The sequence below is a fragment of the Saccopteryx leptura genome, chromosome 13 (assembly GCF_036850995.1).
Source record: "Saccopteryx leptura isolate mSacLep1 chromosome 13, mSacLep1_pri_phased_curated, whole genome shotgun sequence".
Classification (NCBI taxonomy): Eukaryota; Metazoa; Chordata; class Mammalia; order Chiroptera; family Emballonuridae; genus Saccopteryx; species Saccopteryx leptura.
This window is the reverse complement of record NC_089515.1, coordinates 17,418,606-17,436,856: the sequence shown is the minus strand read 5'-3', so window position 1 is coordinate 17,436,856 and position 18,251 is coordinate 17,418,606. Positions and strand designations below refer to the sequence as shown.

At 38.0% G+C, this 18,251-nt stretch overlaps 1 protein-coding gene across 3 annotated transcripts in view; it reads left to right on the top strand.

The window, feature by feature from the left end:
* The first annotated feature begins 327 nt into the window (after window positions 1–327).
* The window catches only part of PDCD4 (programmed cell death 4), a 30,097-nt gene continuing 12,173 nt past the window's right edge, over window positions 328–18,251 (top strand). Inside the window, exons 1-6 of one of the 3 annotated variants that reach the window (XM_066354767.1) lie at window positions 328–483; window positions 4,801–4,907; window positions 11,676–11,978; window positions 12,704–12,798; window positions 14,604–14,717; window positions 17,497–17,718. In XM_066354767.1, coding sequence (XP_066210864.1) covers window positions 4,865–4,907; window positions 11,676–11,978; window positions 12,704–12,798; window positions 14,604–14,717; window positions 17,497–17,718 — 777 coding nt within the window. In that variant the 5' untranslated portion in view covers window positions 328–483; window positions 4,801–4,864. Of the gene's footprint in view, window positions 484–3,670; window positions 3,772–4,800; window positions 4,908–11,675; window positions 11,979–12,703; window positions 12,799–14,603; window positions 14,718–17,496; window positions 17,719–18,251 lie in introns of those variants that run through there. The other 2 variants (XM_066354769.1, XM_066354768.1) reach the window with 2 other exon arrangements.

The window sequence follows — 18,251 nt, the reverse complement described above, 5'->3', positions numbered from 1 at the left end:
TCAAAGCCTTTGCTTTAACGGACTTTGCTAACTGCCCAGTGAGGGGAATGAGCGAGCAGGCCAAGGCACCTCAGCATACTCCCCCCACCACTCCCCACCAAGGCCACTGCCCTTTCAGAACCAACGCCTCCATCCCGCCTCGCCTCCCCACTCTCCCCCACTTCAGCTGCCCGCCCCGCTCCCACTCCAGACAAGTCTGGGAGCCCGACGCGCATGCGCCTTCCTGCGCCCCTGTCCAGCTTTCCACGTTTCACTTCCCTCCCTTTTCCTCGCAGCTCCAGCTTCTCCGCTACGATTGGCCAGCCGACCTCCTCGCCTCGTCCAATCAACACCGGCCTCTCGCCCCCGTGTTACTGGGTAGAACAAAACAAAAACAGAGCGAGAGGGGTCGGAGACGCTCCGAGGCAGCGGCAGAGGCTGAGGAGCGGGGTCGGGGCAGCGGACCGGGGACCTGGGCGAGCAGCGGCGGCAGCGGCTCGAGGGGTCAGTACCGGCGCGGCTCGCACGCTCGGGAGCGCTGCTCCGTCTCCCCCAGCCCTGGTCTCTCCGCGATGCAGCCGCACGTTGGGAGGGGGAGGGGGCGTGGAGGCCGCGGCCCCGTCTGGCCGGTCCGGCTCGGCGCGGCTGGGGGCCCGCTGCCGCCTCGGAGCCCCGCCGGCCCGCCGTGTCCCCCCCGACGCCCCGGGCCCCGGTGCCCTCGGCGCGGGCCCGCCCCCTCCCGGCCCCCATCCCCGCCGCTCGGGGCGCGCTCGGCGGACAGGGCCCGTTCCCGGCCCGGCCCGCAGGCCGCCGTTTCCTCCTATCTGGGGAGTGGGCGTCGGACGGCGCGTGTCTGGCCTGGCGGAGACCCTGGGAGCGTGGTCGCGGCCCCTCGCGCGCCGGCCGCCTCGGGGGCCCTCTGGGGAGCCGCCCCGCCCCCCATGCCGTCGGCCCGCCGGGGCCGGGGCCGGTCCGGACGGCGGCCGGGGGCCGGGCCTCCCGGCGAGGGGACGCGGCGCGCCCGCTGCTCGGGGGCCGCGCGTTCGCCGCTGCGCCGGGGGCCGGCACGTGCCCGCCGCTGGGCTCTCCGCGGGGAGGCGCGGGGTCGTGGGCCCCTCTGTTTGTTTTAGTTTAAATGAAATCTTCCGGAGAAAACACAGACGGGAAGGGAGCCCCCTTTCGCTGAAAAGCACGCTGTGTGTGTTGCATTTGTCAGTTCGGTGCTGCCTCGTCCACGGCAGGGTTTTTATGATTTCATTTCTGCAAGAGCTGCAGAACGGTTTGCTGAAGTCGGTATCGCCCGTCTCCCGTGTCCTTGTGAGAACTAGCCACGTCGCCAGGAGCAGGGTAGTTACTACACGTAATTAAAACAGTTAAAAATGCATCTTCGTGTGGATAAGTCAGCCACCGCCTGTTTTTACTGTTGAGTTCTTAGAATTTTGGCATTCTCCTTAATACAAGGCTTTTTAGGAAACCACCATATACTTTTTAAAAAGAACTGCTGATGTGTTGTAAATGTAATTATTGGTATTTCTGCTCTTAACCCTCCTTCACTATAGGTTTGTTAAATTCCCTAATGATCTCTGCAGGCATCTTTGAATTTTGATGGGTTATTATTATCTTGTAGTATAGTAATAAGGAAAAGTGCCTAGGAGTGCAAAAATAAATGATATTTTGATCTTTTCTATAGTGCTCACTTTTGCATCATTGTGGTTAAAACGTTTTAGCTGCTTTTAAGTTGCTAATTAGCTGTGATTGTAGCCCTGGAATGAATACAAATAATTTTCTAGTTAACATATGGACTGAACTTTAAAAACTGTCAGGGTGGATTATCAGGTATATTTCAGGAATTAGATTTTTGGAAGGGAGTGCTGGGAAGCTGAGACTTATCTTTTAGGGACTGTCTTGGCAGTTGAAGATTTCTGTGTGTATGTTTCTTTGAAACATTGGAGAAATAAAAACTTTAATTTCAGCCTTAATTTTTTCTAATACACATATAGTTTTGTTGTATTGAAACAATATTGTAGTTTAGTATGGAGGATGGAGGTTTAATTTTTTTGTTTTACATTTTCTTAAGTTTGGGGCAAAGATCTTAAGGGTTCTTAAGTAAACTGAGGGGGGGGGGGTGTTCCTGCTTTGAAGAGAATAAAAACAGAGAACATATCTTTATCCTTCTACAACTGTCTGTTTTGCTATCAAGTGTGACTGAGTTCTTGATTGCATAACCATCGCCTGAAGACACAGGGCTATTTTTTTTATGATTACTTAATAAAAACAAACATGGTATAGATGATAGTCATTATCTAACAATTTTCTTTGCCCAACTGAATGTCTTCTGTATAATAGTTAAAAGTAAATATTTTTGTTTGGAAAGCAGTACTTAAAAATTTGATGTAATAATCGGAGTCTGTGTTTTAATAAGTTTTTCTCTTTTAACCCTAAAAAAACAATCTTACTGTGGTATTCTAAACTTTGGTATTGAATGTATGCAAACAGTGCAGGGTAGGTTTAGGTTCTAAACCTGGTTCTTCCACTGAGCAGCCTTCTCTTTGGACAGGTCACCTGCCTTTTCAGAATCTATTCAGTTGTGTGCAGAGTGAAAGTACCTACCTCAGGATTGTTCTGAGAGGTACATGAAATGTATGTAAAATTCTTTTTGAAGTAGAAAGGGCTTTATAAACATCAGTTCTCGTTTCATTTCCTTTATTAGCTATGTTCTGCAGAAAGTATTTTCTCAGGTTATGATTGCATCAGTATGAAAAATACTTTAATGGTAGCTCTAGTGTAAAAAACTCATACACATTTTCACTTTTTTGTAATGAGTAATTCATATACAGAAATGAAACAGATGGCATTTTCAGTCATGAAAGACATTAAATGTTTAGATTCAAAACTATTTTTGTATATCTTTCGAAGGTTATTTTTTTCTCCTAAATCCAGTTTGTGGGAATTATATTCAGAGGTGTTTATATAAAATCATGTCTTTATAGAATTGGAGTGATGTTGCTTTTTGTCAATTTCTGAAGCAGCATGATAGCATTTCAGCAGCCTAAGGATTATGTCATATTAAGAATTTATAATTTTAGCAAAAGATTGTGTTTATTTTTGTTTTACAAAATAATACCCTTTTCTGGCAAAAAAATACTGTAAACTTTTAAGATGTTAAAATAGTATATATTGAGGAATTTAAGTCAGTTTCACCTTGGAGTTCCAGGTGGCATCATATATCATTCTAAAATGACATCTGCTGTTGGTTATGCTGTATGAGAAAAATATGCTTTTCTGTAGTTCATCAGTCATTTTCGTTAATTTGTGCATTTTATGTCTTAAAAGAGGATCATACTGCCAGTGAAATTACTGTGAATGACTGGGAGGACCGATATACAACTTTTATTATTTAAGTGTACTGTAAACCAGTGGTCCCCAACCTTTTTTGGGCCACAGACCGGTTTAATGTCAGAAAATATTTTCACAGACCGACCTTTAGGGTGGGATGGATAAATGCACAAAATAAAATTATGCGACCTGTGTAAAAACTGTGATATTTTTAAATATAATTGTCGAACTTACAAGACAAGCATCAAGAGTGAGTCTTGGATGTAACAGAGGGAATCTGGTCATTTTTTTTTTAATTTTTATTTATTTATTTATTCATTTTAGAGAGGAGAGAGAGACGGGGGGAGGAGCTGGAAGCATCAACTCCCATATGTGCCTTGACCAGGCAAGCCCAGGGTTTTGAACCGGCGACCTCAGCATTTCCAGGTCGACGCTTTATCCACTGCGCCACCACAGGTCAGGCCTCATTTTTTAAAAATAAAACATCGTCCAGACTTAAATATAAATAAAAGGGAAATAATGTAAGTTATTTATTTATTTTTTCTGCGGACCAGTACCAAATGGCCCGCGGACTGGTACCGGTCCGCGGCCCGGGGTTTGGGGACCACTGCTGTAAACCACTATTTGAAAAATAATTCCAGAGAGATTCTGAAATCATACTTGATTATACCTTCTGGTAAAAGTTCTTATGAAAATATATTTTGATAGTCTTTCCAGCAACATTGATTTATATTACTAAGTTAATTGTCTAAATAGAAGGTAAATGATTTAATCAAAATCTTCCAGCATTAATAATTTTTAAGCCATTTTGAAACTGAAGTCTCAAATATTGAGATGATAATGTCATTGTACTTATTCCTTTTTAAAATAGGTAAAGAAAAAATTTTTAATGCTTTTTTTCAGGCTATAAAAATAATACTCTTATCATGGAAAACAATTTTTAAAATCTGTCCCAATCTCAAAGTTGTATAACAGTAGTTATAGGTACTTATGTGATGAAATGGCATATATGTCTGCTTCCAGATATGTTGTAGAATGAAAAATAACATAGTCTTGTGATATTCTTGATTAGCCAGTACTTTATTGTTTGCATTTTGTAGTCCTCATAATTCTTTGTTAGCAAACTAACCAGTATTTTTTATCAGATTAATTATAAAGCCTTTTATTTAAAAAAAAATAGAAGTGTATGTATTAACTTGAAATAAACATGTATAGTGAGTGATCTTTAATTCCAAGTTAAAAGGGTCATTTGGCATATCCAGAAATAGGACCTTTTTTTTTTTTTTATGGACACAGGTAAACTTGTCAAGAAGATTGAAAACAAATATTACTTAGCATAAGCTTTGAAAGTGAACTGAACTCTTTTGTTTAAAAAATGGAGTTATCTGGTGGCTTTCTTTTTACAGTATTATTAAATAAATGGAATTTGCCTTAATTATATCAGAAATATATTGAAACTTTTCTTTCTTTTTTATTTTTTTGAAGAAATAGATCCCAAGGGAAGACTTCCATTTGGTAATTTAATCAGTGCAAGTGAAATTAAGGAATAATGGATGTAGAAAATGAGCAGATACTGAATGTAAACCCTACAGGTAAGTGTTATTTTGAACTTTGATTGTATTCTGACCAAGTTTCAGGCCATACCACATTTTATGAAGCCATGATATTAAAACCACATTTACTTTATTTTGTCTATTTCTATCTATCTATCTTCTTCTTTTACAAGTGAGAGAAGGGGAGATAGAGAGACAGCCTCCCGCATGTGCCCTGACTGGGATCCACCCAGCAACCCCCGTCTAGGACCGATGCTCTGCCCTTCTGGGGCCATGCTTGCAACTGAGCCATTTTCAGCACCTGAGGCAGAGGCTTCACGGACCTGTTTGATGCACCTGGGCCAATGTGCTCGAATCAATTGAGTCTTAGCTGCAGGATGGTGGCAGGAAAGAAAGAGAGAAAGGGAGGGGAGAGGGGAGAGGTGAAGAAACAGATGGTCTCTTCCTATGTGCCTAGACCAGGAATCGAACACAGGACATCCACATGCCAGACCAATACTCTCCCACTGAGCCAACTGGCCAGGGCAGTCTTTACTTTAAAAACCATCTTCATGCTAGAAGAAAATAGGTCATATTATTATTATTATTATTATTTAGAGAGAGAGATGAGAAGCATTGACTCGTAGTTGCAGCACTTTAGTTCATTGATTGCCTCTCATACTGCGTCGACTGGGAGGCTCCAGCTGAGCCAGTGACCTCTTTCTTGCTCAAGCCAGCAGCCATGGGATTGTATTGATGATCCCTCGCTCAAGCTGGTGAACCTGTGTTCAAGCCAAATGAACCCACACTCAGGGCAGTGACTTCAGCAATCCTCTGTCCATTGTGCTACTATCAGTTAGGCGAGGTCATATTTTTAAAATCAAGTTTGTGATTCTTATTTTCATAGAAAATTCATCACATGTTCTTACATTTTTGCCTGTCCCTTCAAATATTATATATTCTTATTTTACACTATAATAAACTATTGTGCAAAATGGGGAGGAATAGTGAACTTGCATGAGCTAGTGAGTTCTATAACAGAAACTACTTGGTATTTTTGATATCTTTCCTAACCAGTAATTTATATTTTATAAATTACCTGTGGGTATTTTCCCTTACTTTCTGTCATGCTTGAATAGCATGTATTTATAAAGATGGTTTTTTTGCAATAGGTATTCAATTGCTGAGTAAGTTCAGCACTGGCCAGGTGTGTCAGTTGGTTAGAACATTGGCCTGGTAAGCCAAGGTTGTTGTGGGTTTGATCCTCCGTCAGGGCGCATACAAGAATCAACCAATGAATGCATGAATGGGTGGAGTAGTAAATTGATGTTTCTTGCTCCCTTCCATTCTCTAAAAAATGAATAAATGGATAAAATTAACAAACAAAATATCAACTTCAGACAACTTGAGATATATGTCTAGCTTTCATAATAATCTTTGTGTAGACCAGGGGTAGTCAACCTTTTTATACCTACTGCCCATTTTTGTATCTCTGTTAGTAGTAACATTTTCTAACTGCCCACCGGTTCCACAGTAATGTGATTTATAAAGTAGGGAAGTAACTTTACTTTATACAATTTATAAAGCAGAGTTACAGCAAGTTAAAGCATATAATAATAATTACTTACCAAGTACTTTATGTCGGATTTTCGCTAAGTTTGGCAGAATAAATCTTTATAAAACAACTTACTATAGTTAAATCTATCTTTTTATTTATACTTTGGTTGCTCCACTACCGCCCACCATGAAAGCTGAAACACCCACTAGTGGGTGGTAGGGTCCAGGTTGACTACCACTGATGTAGACAGTTAATTAGTATTTTGAAATATTCTGAATAATGAGACCGTTTCATATTGATATATTTGTTTGCTTTATAATTTTAATAATTAAAAATAATTTTTATAACATAAATAGATATTTCACTTTTTAATACAGCTTTATTTTTTTTCAGTGACTATCTCACTGTTGTGTACAAGTTATATAGTTTTCTTTGAGCAGAACAGACAATTTGAAGTTGAAACTTCTTTGCCATTTTTATTTATCATTCTGATTTCAAGTATGCTTGAAAATTATAGTTGAAAAAAACTATTATAATTAAGGATTATTTGGGTCCTGGTATATACAATAGCTATGAGTAATGTACTTGATTTTTAGGGTTATAAATGGGTATCATGTATCTCCTTCATTGAGGTGGGGGTGGTAATAATACAAGTTAAGAATATATTTTACAAAAAAATATATATATATTTTACATATAGATAATTGTTTCTCTATATAGTTAAAATGTATTGGGGAAACATCGGTTAATAATATTAAATAATTGTCGAGTGTATAAGATTATAGTTTTCTGTCTGTACTCTACTGTGTGCTCTCCACCTGAAGTCTAGTTTCCTTCTGTTAATATATTTGACCCCCTTTACCTAGTCTGTCTTCCCATACCCTCTTTCTTCTCTGGTAGCTACCATTCTGTTGTCTGTATCTATGCATTTCTTTGTTTATTTGTTTTGTTAATTATTTTATATTCTATATATGAGCAAAATCATGTGGTTTCTGTCCTTTTCTGTCTGACTTACTTCACTTAATGTAATACTCTCAAGATCCATTCATGTTGTAATAAATGGCAATATTTCATTTTTTATGGCTGAGTTGTATTCCATTGTGTGTGTACACATGTGCACACACACCTGGTTATTACTTTGTTTTCTGAACTGCCCAGTATGATAGCCACTTACAGTTATGAGAACATGAAACAGTTTATTCTTGTATTATTTACTTATTATTGTATCATTTATTTGTATTATAACTAAACCTATTTGGGCCCTCCCTTGTATCTGAAAAGATAATAAAATAGTTGAAGAAGAAAAACTCAAGTGAGAAATATATTTAAACTGAATACTTTAGTACTCTAGGGGATGGTTTAAAGCATTTAATTATACTTCTAAGTCCTTTATCTTCTAGACGAGTTTGGTGGTTCACCTTAATTGTAGAATAATTAAAAGTAATATGTTACAGGTAGATGTTTAATGTTTTCTTCTACTACCGACTCTTACTTGAAATTCCATCTGATTTGTCTGAGCTCTGGTCCTTCTCCTTCCTCTTTTGCTTTTCTCTCTTTACATCCCTTCCTTTGTTCATTTTATCTCTTTAGCTGTCACCACTCTGCTGTACTCAAGCTTTGTATAGTCTATAATTATAGTGATCCAAGATTCACATGTTTGAATCCTGGCCACAATTTGTTTTAGATATGTAACTTTCCTATGAAACATCTTCCATCTGTAAACTAGGGTAAATATCTTCATTATAGAGTTTTGTGAGGATTATAGACCATGTATGTAAAGTGTGTAGGATAGAAACTGATACCTAGTAGGTAACAATAGTGATGGTAATGACAGAAGTAGTACTACTATGGCTACCAGTTTAGTTATGATGATGGTTATGATGATATTACAAACTCACCCTTCTAACCCTGGATTGCTTTCCTAGTCTATAAACTTAGATACTGGCTCTGGCTAGGTAGCTCAGTTGGTCACAGCATCATCCCGATACATCAAGGTTGTGGATTTGATTCCAGTTCAGGGCACATACAAGAATCAACCAATGAATGCATATAATAAATAAAACAATAAATCGATGTCTCTCTCCCTCCTTCTTTCCCTCCCTCCCTCTTTCTCTTCCTCCCTCTCTCTTTTCCCTTCCCCCTTCCTTTCTCTAAAATCAATTTTAAAAGAAAATTGGAAAAATTTAAAAAGAAAAAATATAAATTTTAAGATATCATTTCATTTTTCTTGAATCTATTTTGTTTAAAAGCTTTTTATTTTTTTATGAAAAGTGTCACATTTTCAATTACCCTGCAGTTCCTACCCGTGCCCTTTCCAGTTGGTGACTGCATTACTGCAACATTTTCTTAGCTGGTCTTCTACTTTATACTTTCCCTTTTTTCTAATATATTTTGTATTATTCTGCTAAACTAAGCCCCCCATTAGGTCAGTATCTCAGTAATGGTCACATATTGGCACATCATGATCCCTGCTATGGTACCAGGTATAAGCTCTAACTGTTTGAATATGGGGTGCTCCGCAGTTATTCTGGTGATATAAGCAGGGGCAAGATCATAAAGGACCATAAGCCTTGGCTGGATGGCTCAGTTGGGTAGAGCATTGTCCCAAAGCACAGAGGTTGCTGGTTCGATCTCTGGTCGGGGCACATACGGAAACAGATTGATGTTCCTGTCTCTCCCACTCTTTCCCTTCCTCTCTCTAAAATCAATAAAGTAAACATTAAAAGAAAAAGAAAATAAAGGACCTTAAGTTACAAGGTAATGGGTTTACACTTTATTTTGACCTAGTAGGAATACCTTCAAATGAGTTTCATTCAGTGTGGGCATGTTTTAGAAATTCAGTTTCCACTCAACTTGGAGAATGGTTTGAGGACCGAAGGCATGGATAGTAGTACTTAAGAGACTAATGAAGTAATTTGATTCTATTTAATTTTTTTTTTTTTGTATTTTTCTGAATTTGGAAACGGGAAGGCAGTCAGACTCCCGTATGCGCCCTACTGGGATCCACCTGGCACGCCCACCAGGGGGCGATGCTCTGCCCATCTGGGGCATCGCTCTGTTGCAACCAGAGCCATCTAGTGCCTGAGGCAGAGGCCACAGAGCCATCCTCAGCGCCCGGGCCAACTTTGCTCCAGTGGAGCCTTGGCTGCAGGAGGGGAAGAGAGAGACAGAGAGGAAGGAGAGGGGGAGGGGTGGAAAAGCAGATGGGCACTTCCCTCGTGTGCCCTGGCCAGGAATCGAACCCGGGACTCCTGCATGCCAGGCCGACACTCTACCACTGAGCCAACCAGCCAGGGCTATTTAATGTTTTTTTTATTACAATGATGTTTATTGCTAAATTTTATGTTTTGTCAAGAATTATTCAGATTTTAATACATCTATGCTTTTTAAAGGTTGACTTTTTTTTTTAAGTGAGAGGAGGGGAGATAGTGAGGCAGACTGGCATCCCTGAACGGGATCCACCTGGCAAACCCGCCCCCCCCCCCCCCCCCGTCTTGGGCCAATGCTCAAATCAACCGAGCTACTTTTAGTGCCTGAGGCTAAGATGCTCAGACCCACTGAGCTATCTGTAGCATCCAGGTACCCAGGTGATACTTTTTTTTCCAAAATTTTTTTATAGATTTTTATTTATTAATTTTTAGAGAGACAGGAGAGAGAGTAAGAAAGAGAAAGAGAGAGAATGAGGGAGGAGCAGAAAGTATCAACTCCTATAGATGCTTTGACCAGATAGGCCCATGGTTTCGAACTGGCAACCTCCGTATTCCAGGTCAACGCTTTATTCACTGCGCCACCACAGGCCAGACCCAGGTGACACTTGAACCAATGGAGCCACTCAGACCTCAGGAGGGGAAGGGGTAGTGGGAAGTGGGGAGAGAAGCAGATGGCCGCTTCGCTTGTGTGCCCCTGACTGGGAATTGAACCCAGGATGTTCATATGCCGGGCCGACACTCTATCCACTGAGCCAACTGGCCAGGGACTGAAGGTTAGCTTTTTAAAAAATTTAGTTTCAACATAATTAAAACATGTTAAAGCCCAGGCACATAGATTTGACACATCCTGTTTACAGTTAGGAATATTTAAAACCATTTGAGGAATTCAATTCTGACTTGAGTTAGCCTAAATGAAAAAAACTGGCCCAGGGGTAAACTAATTTAGTGGTTTTCTGACTTAACAAAGTTTTCAGAGCAGAGCTGAATGTCTGTCATGTGATCTGCACAGACATTTGAGTTGATAGTGTGAAGGATACTCTGCTAGGTGCTGAGGATACTAAAAAGTACAGTTCTTCTTTTGAGACTTTTAACTTAAGTGGAAAAGCAAAACTGCTATATAAAAATAAAGTGATTTTGGTGATACGGATAATGAGCAGTATGCATGCATTAGTATTACTGTGGGTAGAATTGTTAGTAAAGTTTTCATGGAGGAAGTAATACTTGACCTATATCCTCAAGGATTTTGGTAACTAAAAGAGTAGTGAGGGTAACATTTTAAACAGGAGACCATTGGAAACTCCAAACATATTACTATCTTTCAGTGATAATGTACAAACCTTACATAGGCTGGAAGATTTTCAGAGGATGGTTAGGTAATGTGAGTCCAGTTTAGAGAGCTAAATTAGAACTTTGAGATGACGGCTTTGAAAGCAATAAACAGTTCAGCTCAATAATCGTATGTGATCACTTATTTGCCAGATTAGTAATATTTTCTAAGTGTCTGTAATTAATCATGAGATGTTTGGCAAGTTATTTAAATACTTTCAGCCTTAGTTTCCTAATCTGTATAAATGATATAATAAATAGCTCCCAAATTGGTGGGTAAAAATAATAAAGTGCCAGCACCATGCTTGATAAATACAGTAATATTAGGCATTTTGTATATATTTATATCCTGTCTCTTAAGATCCTTACTAATCTTATATCTCCAACTCTTTAGTTGTCTTAGCTCACAAAAGTGTAATGTTTTTATATTTGGTGTTTATATTAAGAGAGATTGTGTGATCTAAGCACGTGAGATAACATGCTTTCAGTAAACTTTGTTCATTAAAATTCAATGCCTTAGTTTATTTTCTATGTTGATGTGAAGAGTCACAATCCTATTTAGTTGTCATGTATTAGTTTGAGTCATATGAAATTGCCAGTATGTGACCATTACTGACCGATAAAAATGGTAATTTCATGTGATTCAACCTAATAGAACTTCTGATTATAATTGGTTTGGTAATAGATGGTTAAAATACTTAGTTAGAATTTTCTTTTTTTGTTTTCCTCTTCAAGATCCTGATAACTTAAGTGACTCTCTCTTTTCTGGTGATGAGGAAAATGCGGGGACTGAGGGTATAAAGAATGAGATAAATGGAAATTGGATTTCAGCATCCTCCATTCATGAAGCTAGAATTAATGCCAAGGCAAAAAGGAGACTACGAAAAAACTCATCCCGGGACTCTGGCAGAGGCGACTCAGTCAGTGACAATGGGAGCGAAGCCATTAGAAGTGGAGTGACTGTGCCAACCAGTCCAAAAGGAAAGTTGCTAGATAGGCGATCCAGATCTGGGAAAGGACGAGGACTACCAAAGAAAGGTTGGTATATACCACATCTAAAGGTACAAATGGAAAAATAGATTGTCTGGTTCTTGTACTACAATTTTCTTGTTCTGTGAATGAGAGAAAGTTGCATTTGTTAAATTCTACAAGTCAGATTGTATATAGAAGTAGAGAGAAATAATGATCAATACTATTAATGCTTAAATAGAAATTATTTGTAACATTGCTATTTGCAAAGTGTAGTTTAATATGTACTTTTATATCTAAAGAGTATTTGACCCTAAAACATTTGATGGTCGTTATATGCTTCTTTGTTAAATAATTTCTTCCTTATTGAGTTATCTATGCCACATCTTACTGGGTCAACATAATTTCTTTTTGTTTTGGTCTCAAATGCCAAATAAAATTTAGAGCTAAACTATAATGTCACCTCCTTTGAGGTTCCAAATATAGCAGTTTTTCTGATCTTATTTTGTTTTTTCATTTATTGTAAAGCAGCTGCCTTTTTAGTTTTAACTTTATAAGCTATTTCAACGTGATATTTCAAAGTAGGTTATAAAATATCTAATCTTTACTGGAAAAGCAGTGATCTGAATAAAAAGAGGTTTAAAGTATAACTCAACTGTAAAAAAAAATACAAGTTTTTAGCTGTTATTTTAATTAACATTTGAATATCAAGAATTATTTTAAATTTTTATTAAAACTAAAATTTACGAACTATAAACTTTGTTTCTTTCCTTGATTAATTCAAAACTCTTCAGGTGGTGCAGGAGGCAAAGGTGTTTGGGGTACACCTGGGCAGGTGTATGACGTGGAGGAGGTGGATGTGAAAGATCCTAACTATGATGATGACCAGGTATCAGTGTTTTTGTCTTTAATATATATTTAAATACTAACAAAATTTTTTATCTTATGTTTGTGGTTTACTCATACATTTGTCAAATCATATGCTCTATATTTATATTTATAATCTATTTATAACCTATAACTGTCAATCGTGTATGATTTTATTAATGTATGTGTGTATATAACGACTATATATATATTTATACACACATTAGTATATGCATGTATGTCATATATATTCTCCATATCTTCAGACGGGTTAGTTTGGGTCAGGAAGACAAGATAACTAGTAGTGGTATATACATAATTTTCACTTGGGTTCTGAAGGGAGTCAAAAGTAGATCTTGACAAATTCACCTAGAATTACCTATTTATTTATTTATTATTTATTTATTTATTCAGGGACAGAGAGAGAAGGATTATCAGATTAAGTATTTTTCAATAAATTCAACATAGTTTCTATAGTAATGAAAGTTTAGAAGAATATATATATATTTGAATATCTTAAAGACTTGTAGATACTAAGTTCCTTTTAAATATTTCTGTTTAGGGTGGTAAGTTTCGTAGATTTTAAATGTGTATCTTTTCTAGGGACATTGCTGATAATGTAAAATTTTAATAGATTTTCTAATGAACTTACATGTATTTATCTTTTTACTGGAAAATTTCTAACTTATACAATAGTAGAATATTATAATAAAACCACTTGTACTCATTTCCCAGCTTTACCAGCTTTAATGATTAAAATTCATGACCAGTCTTTTTTCATCTTGTACCTCCATTTTGTTCCTCCTCGCCACCCCCACAAGCTAGATAAAGTACTCTCGGTATAAGATAAGAGGTGGTAGTGAAAATTTTAGACAGGAAATTATCAGGGTATATGTTAGATTGCTTTTAACGTATGTTGTTTATATGTATGTACTTAATCTATTTTAACTAATAGTTGGATATGGAACTCTTTCTAAGAGAACATGAAATAATAAAATTTCAAACCAGTAGGATTCAAATACTGTAGAAACTTTGCTAAATATTCTAGTTTTAATACATAATCTTTCAAGTTTATGTTGTTAGATGAGAGCCAGTCACAAGTTGAATATAAACATTTCAGATATTTTTGCATAAGAGAAGGGAGCGGGGATACTTCTTTTTGAAATTTCAGTTTAGTAGTGCTTTTCCTTTGAGGATATTTTAGTCATGACAACATAGATTTTTGTTATAGGGACTTTTATTATGATAATGCTAATCATGAAGGCTTTGGTTCCTGCTTCATTATTTTTTAAGTGAAGTTTTGATGAAAACACTAGATATGATAGGAAGCCATCTTAAAGCTTTTTGGTCACCGAAGGATTGATTTTGTGAAAAATCTAAAGAATTAACAGAAGATATTGGGGGGTTTGAAGCAAGTCATATTTGTTGTGGTTATTACTAATCTGTATGTTGGTTTGTTATATTTAAATTTTGTAAAGGAACAGTAACAGAGTCTATTTTTATATAAATAACTGATCAAAGCATGTAGCATGTCTTCTTTCCTAGAATTGGATTACGAATCAGTTGGAATATAAAATTATAAAACAATTCCAGTTTTTCCCTGGCCAGATAGTTCAGCTGTTTAGAGCATTGTCCCGGAGTGCAGAGGTTGCTGGTTTGATACCTGGTCAGGGCATATACAGGAACAGATAGAAGTTCCTGTCTCTCTCTTTCTCTCCCTTCCTCTCTCACGAAAATCAATAACTAAACGTTAAAAAAAAAATAATTCCAGTTTAACTGAATATTTTGTTCTTTAATTTATAACTCTTTCTCTCTCTTCCTTCCTAGGAGAACTGTGTTTATGAAACTGTAGTTTTGCCTTTGGATGAAACAGCATTTGAGAAGACTTTAACACCAATCATACAGGAATATTTTGAGCATGGAGATACTAATGAAGTTGCGGTAGGTTTAAAGTTGCAGTTACAATTTGTTTCATGTAGAAGAGAAAACGCTATTAAAAGCAGAACATATCTAGAATGATCTTGGATTGCTGAATAAATTCAAGAATTTTCTTTTTCGTAAATGAATTTCTAACTAAGAAATGGAGTAAAATTTTATTAATTTAGATCAATTCTTAACCTCTGGGATCTGATGAGGGCTATATGTCATCTCCTTCTCTGAAAAATGACATATCACGATATCTTTATAATTTTTATAATTATAAACCACTTTTATAATTGATAGTTTATAAAATATAATTTTGATAATTTCAAGGCATTCATGGGCCTTCTAATGCCTCTTCAGGGATCTCAGTTAAAATGCTTGATTTTGTTCCATTTTTTTTGACATTCAAATCAGTGTTTAGGATTAGAATAAAAAATATTTTTGTACTCTGTTAAAAATAACACAGAAATGATTTGAAAAAAACCGTATACAGAAACCAAGAGAACAAATATGATAACTTGTTAGGGGAACATTTACTGTGTTATGAATTTTTTATTAAGTAAATCTAAAAGGGTAAAATGAAATTATTGGTATAGGTGTTAGGATTACTGACTTAAATTAATAAAATTTCAACTCTTAGAAGACTTTTTAGATTTTTTTTTTTTTTGTATTTTTCTGAAGCTGGAAACGGGGAGGCAGTCAGACAGACTCCCTCATGCGCCCGACCAGGATCCACCCGGCATGCCCACCAGGGGGCGATGCTCTGCCCATCCGGGGCGTCGCTCTGTCGCAACCAGAGCCACTCTAGCGCCTGAGGCAGAGGCCACAGAGCCATCCTCAGCACCCGGGCCAACTTTTGCTCCAATGGAGCCTCGGCTGCATGAAGGGAAGTGAGAGACAGAGAGGAAGGAGAGGGGGAGGGGTGGGGAAGCAGATGGATGCCTCTCCTGTGTGCCCTGGCCTGGAATCTAACCCGGGACTTCCTCACGCCAGGCCGACGCTCTACCACTGAGCCAACCGGCCAGGGCCCTTTTTAGATTCTTTTTTTTTTTTTTTTTGTATTTTTCTGAAGCTGGAAACGGGGAGAGACAGTCAGACAGACTCCCGCATGCGCCCGACCGGGATCCACCCGGCACGCCCACCAGGGGCGACGCTCTGCCCACCAGGGGGCGACGCTCCGCCCCTCCGGGGCGCCGCTCCGCCTCGACCAGAGCCACTCCAGCGCCTGGGGCAGAGGCCAAGGAGCCATCCCCAGCGCTCGGGCCATCCTTGCTCCAATGGAGCCCTGGCTGCGGGAGGGGAAGAGAGAGACAGAGAGGAAGGAGGGGGAGGGGGTGGAGAAGCAAATGGGCGCTTCTCCTATGTGCCCTGGCTGGGAATCGAACCCCGGTCCCCCGCACGCCAGGCTGACGCTCCACCGCTGAGCCAACCGGCCAGGGCCCCTTTTTAGATTCTTTTAATTCAGACTGGACTTCCTTGGTTTGTCTGATACCATGAGGTTTCATATGTTTGGATTTGTAGGATTTGAATATGAAGCAAGTATTTGTTCAGTGCATTCTATGTGGAGAAATTTGTACTAGGTGATTCCTGCCCTTCTGAAGCTCAGTGAAGTGAGGGAAATGATATATAAACATTATTGGAATATAATGTGAAACACTGTATTGTAGAGGAAGAATTTAACTGAGTCGTACGAGGACAGGGACTGTTGAACAGCGCTTACCTACCTTGCATGGGACCAACAGTATGCTGTGTTTATTAACTGAGTAGTACTATGAGCAGAGTGTTATGGAAGCATAAAATGACAGTGATAGAAGAGTTTATTGAGCCATCTAAGATGGGTTAGGAGTTTGCCAGGGTAAGATGGTTGGAGAGGGTGTTTCAGGAAGTAGTATCATGTTTAAAGGCAATGATTTAGCTGTTCAAGTGCAGTTCAGAAAGATGAAATGGAGTGGAAGAGATAATTTACAAGGACATCAGTTAGGTGCTTCTGAAAATAGTACTGGCACTCTTTTAGTAGCATATCATGATTTAAATATTCTGAGAAAATTTTGAGTGAAAGGAAGGCACGCTAAGTATTTGTTAGAATTTAGCCTCAAGGGTCAAAGTGTCTGTAGTCCACTTCCAACCTGGCCACTCCAGCTGTGTGTCCTTGGCAAATACTTAATTTTTCTGTGCTTTGTGTGTAGAGCATGGTGATAGTATCTGCCCTCAAAAAGTTGTTTTGAGTATTAAATGAGATAAAATAAAGTGGCTGTTGGAATGCCTGATACATAATAAATATTAGTTGCTGAGATTATATTTTTAATAGAAAATTTTAACTTTATTTCAACATTTAAAACAAAAATCCCACTTTAAAAACAATGGTTTAACATCTCATTTTAAACTGTATATGACAGTATAAAATAAAGTTTTGTGCAAAGAGAAAGCTTTGGAGAAAAGTAGAGTATAAACAGCTTATAATCATGTAAAACAAATTTCTCTGTATATGCTTATAAAGCAATATTCCTAGAATAATATTATAAAGCAGAGGATTGGTTAATTTGTAATAGCAAACTTAGTAATATTACATGGTTTAATAAACTGTTTTAGGTATATAATTCACATTCTTAAGTTCATGATGTTCAGACAGTTGAAGATTGACAAAGTAGGTAAATGTGTAATTTATATGCAGAGTAAGGTATTTATCTTATGCTTAAAAATATGACTGCTTTTTTGATTATTTCCAAACAGGGAGAGGAAAAGATAAATAAAATCTTGATTTTTTTCAAAAGTAAAATACCTTTTTTATTTTTAATAGGAAATGCTAAGAGATTTAAATCTTGGTGAAATGAAAAGTGGAGTACCAGTGTTGGCAGTGTCCTTGGCATTGGAGGGAAAGGCTAGTCATAGAGAAATGACATCTAAGCTTCTTTCTGATCTTTGTGGGACAGTAGTGAGCACAAATGATGTAGAAAAATCATTTGATAAATTGTTGAAAGATCTACCTGAATTAGCATTGGATACTCCTAGAGCGCCACAGGTTCGTATGATTTTTGTTCATTCTCTTCCCCCACTACCTTTGTAATTACAGAAGTAATACATACCCCTAGGAAGTTTAGTAGATGGAAGAGGAAAGTATGGCCCTTATTTCCTGCCACACAAAAACTACCGTCTAACATTTCAGTGTATTTTCCCTGAGCTGATTTTTTTCTCCAAACGTAGTTTTTATCATACTGTAATTTTACACTCTGCTTTCCCCCCAATTCTCTGTGTAGTTTTTAAGTCATACTTTTTTTGTTGTAAATTCTCTATTATATGTAGTTAAGCTGTTTTATGAGCTGGAATTTTTAAAAAATGTAAAATGTTATTTTTGAGGATTCAGTTTGATCATAAGTAAGACTTCCCTTTTGAGGCATTGTGGGGAAATAATTATAAAATTCATGGTTTATGCTTCTGTTTAGGTTTCTATTCTCAGAGCCTTATACTTTTATTAGACTTAATACATGCTGACATTGTAATAATGACTTTCTGGTTTGAAATTAAAAAATGTATAAAATTTTTGCTGGTTACTTG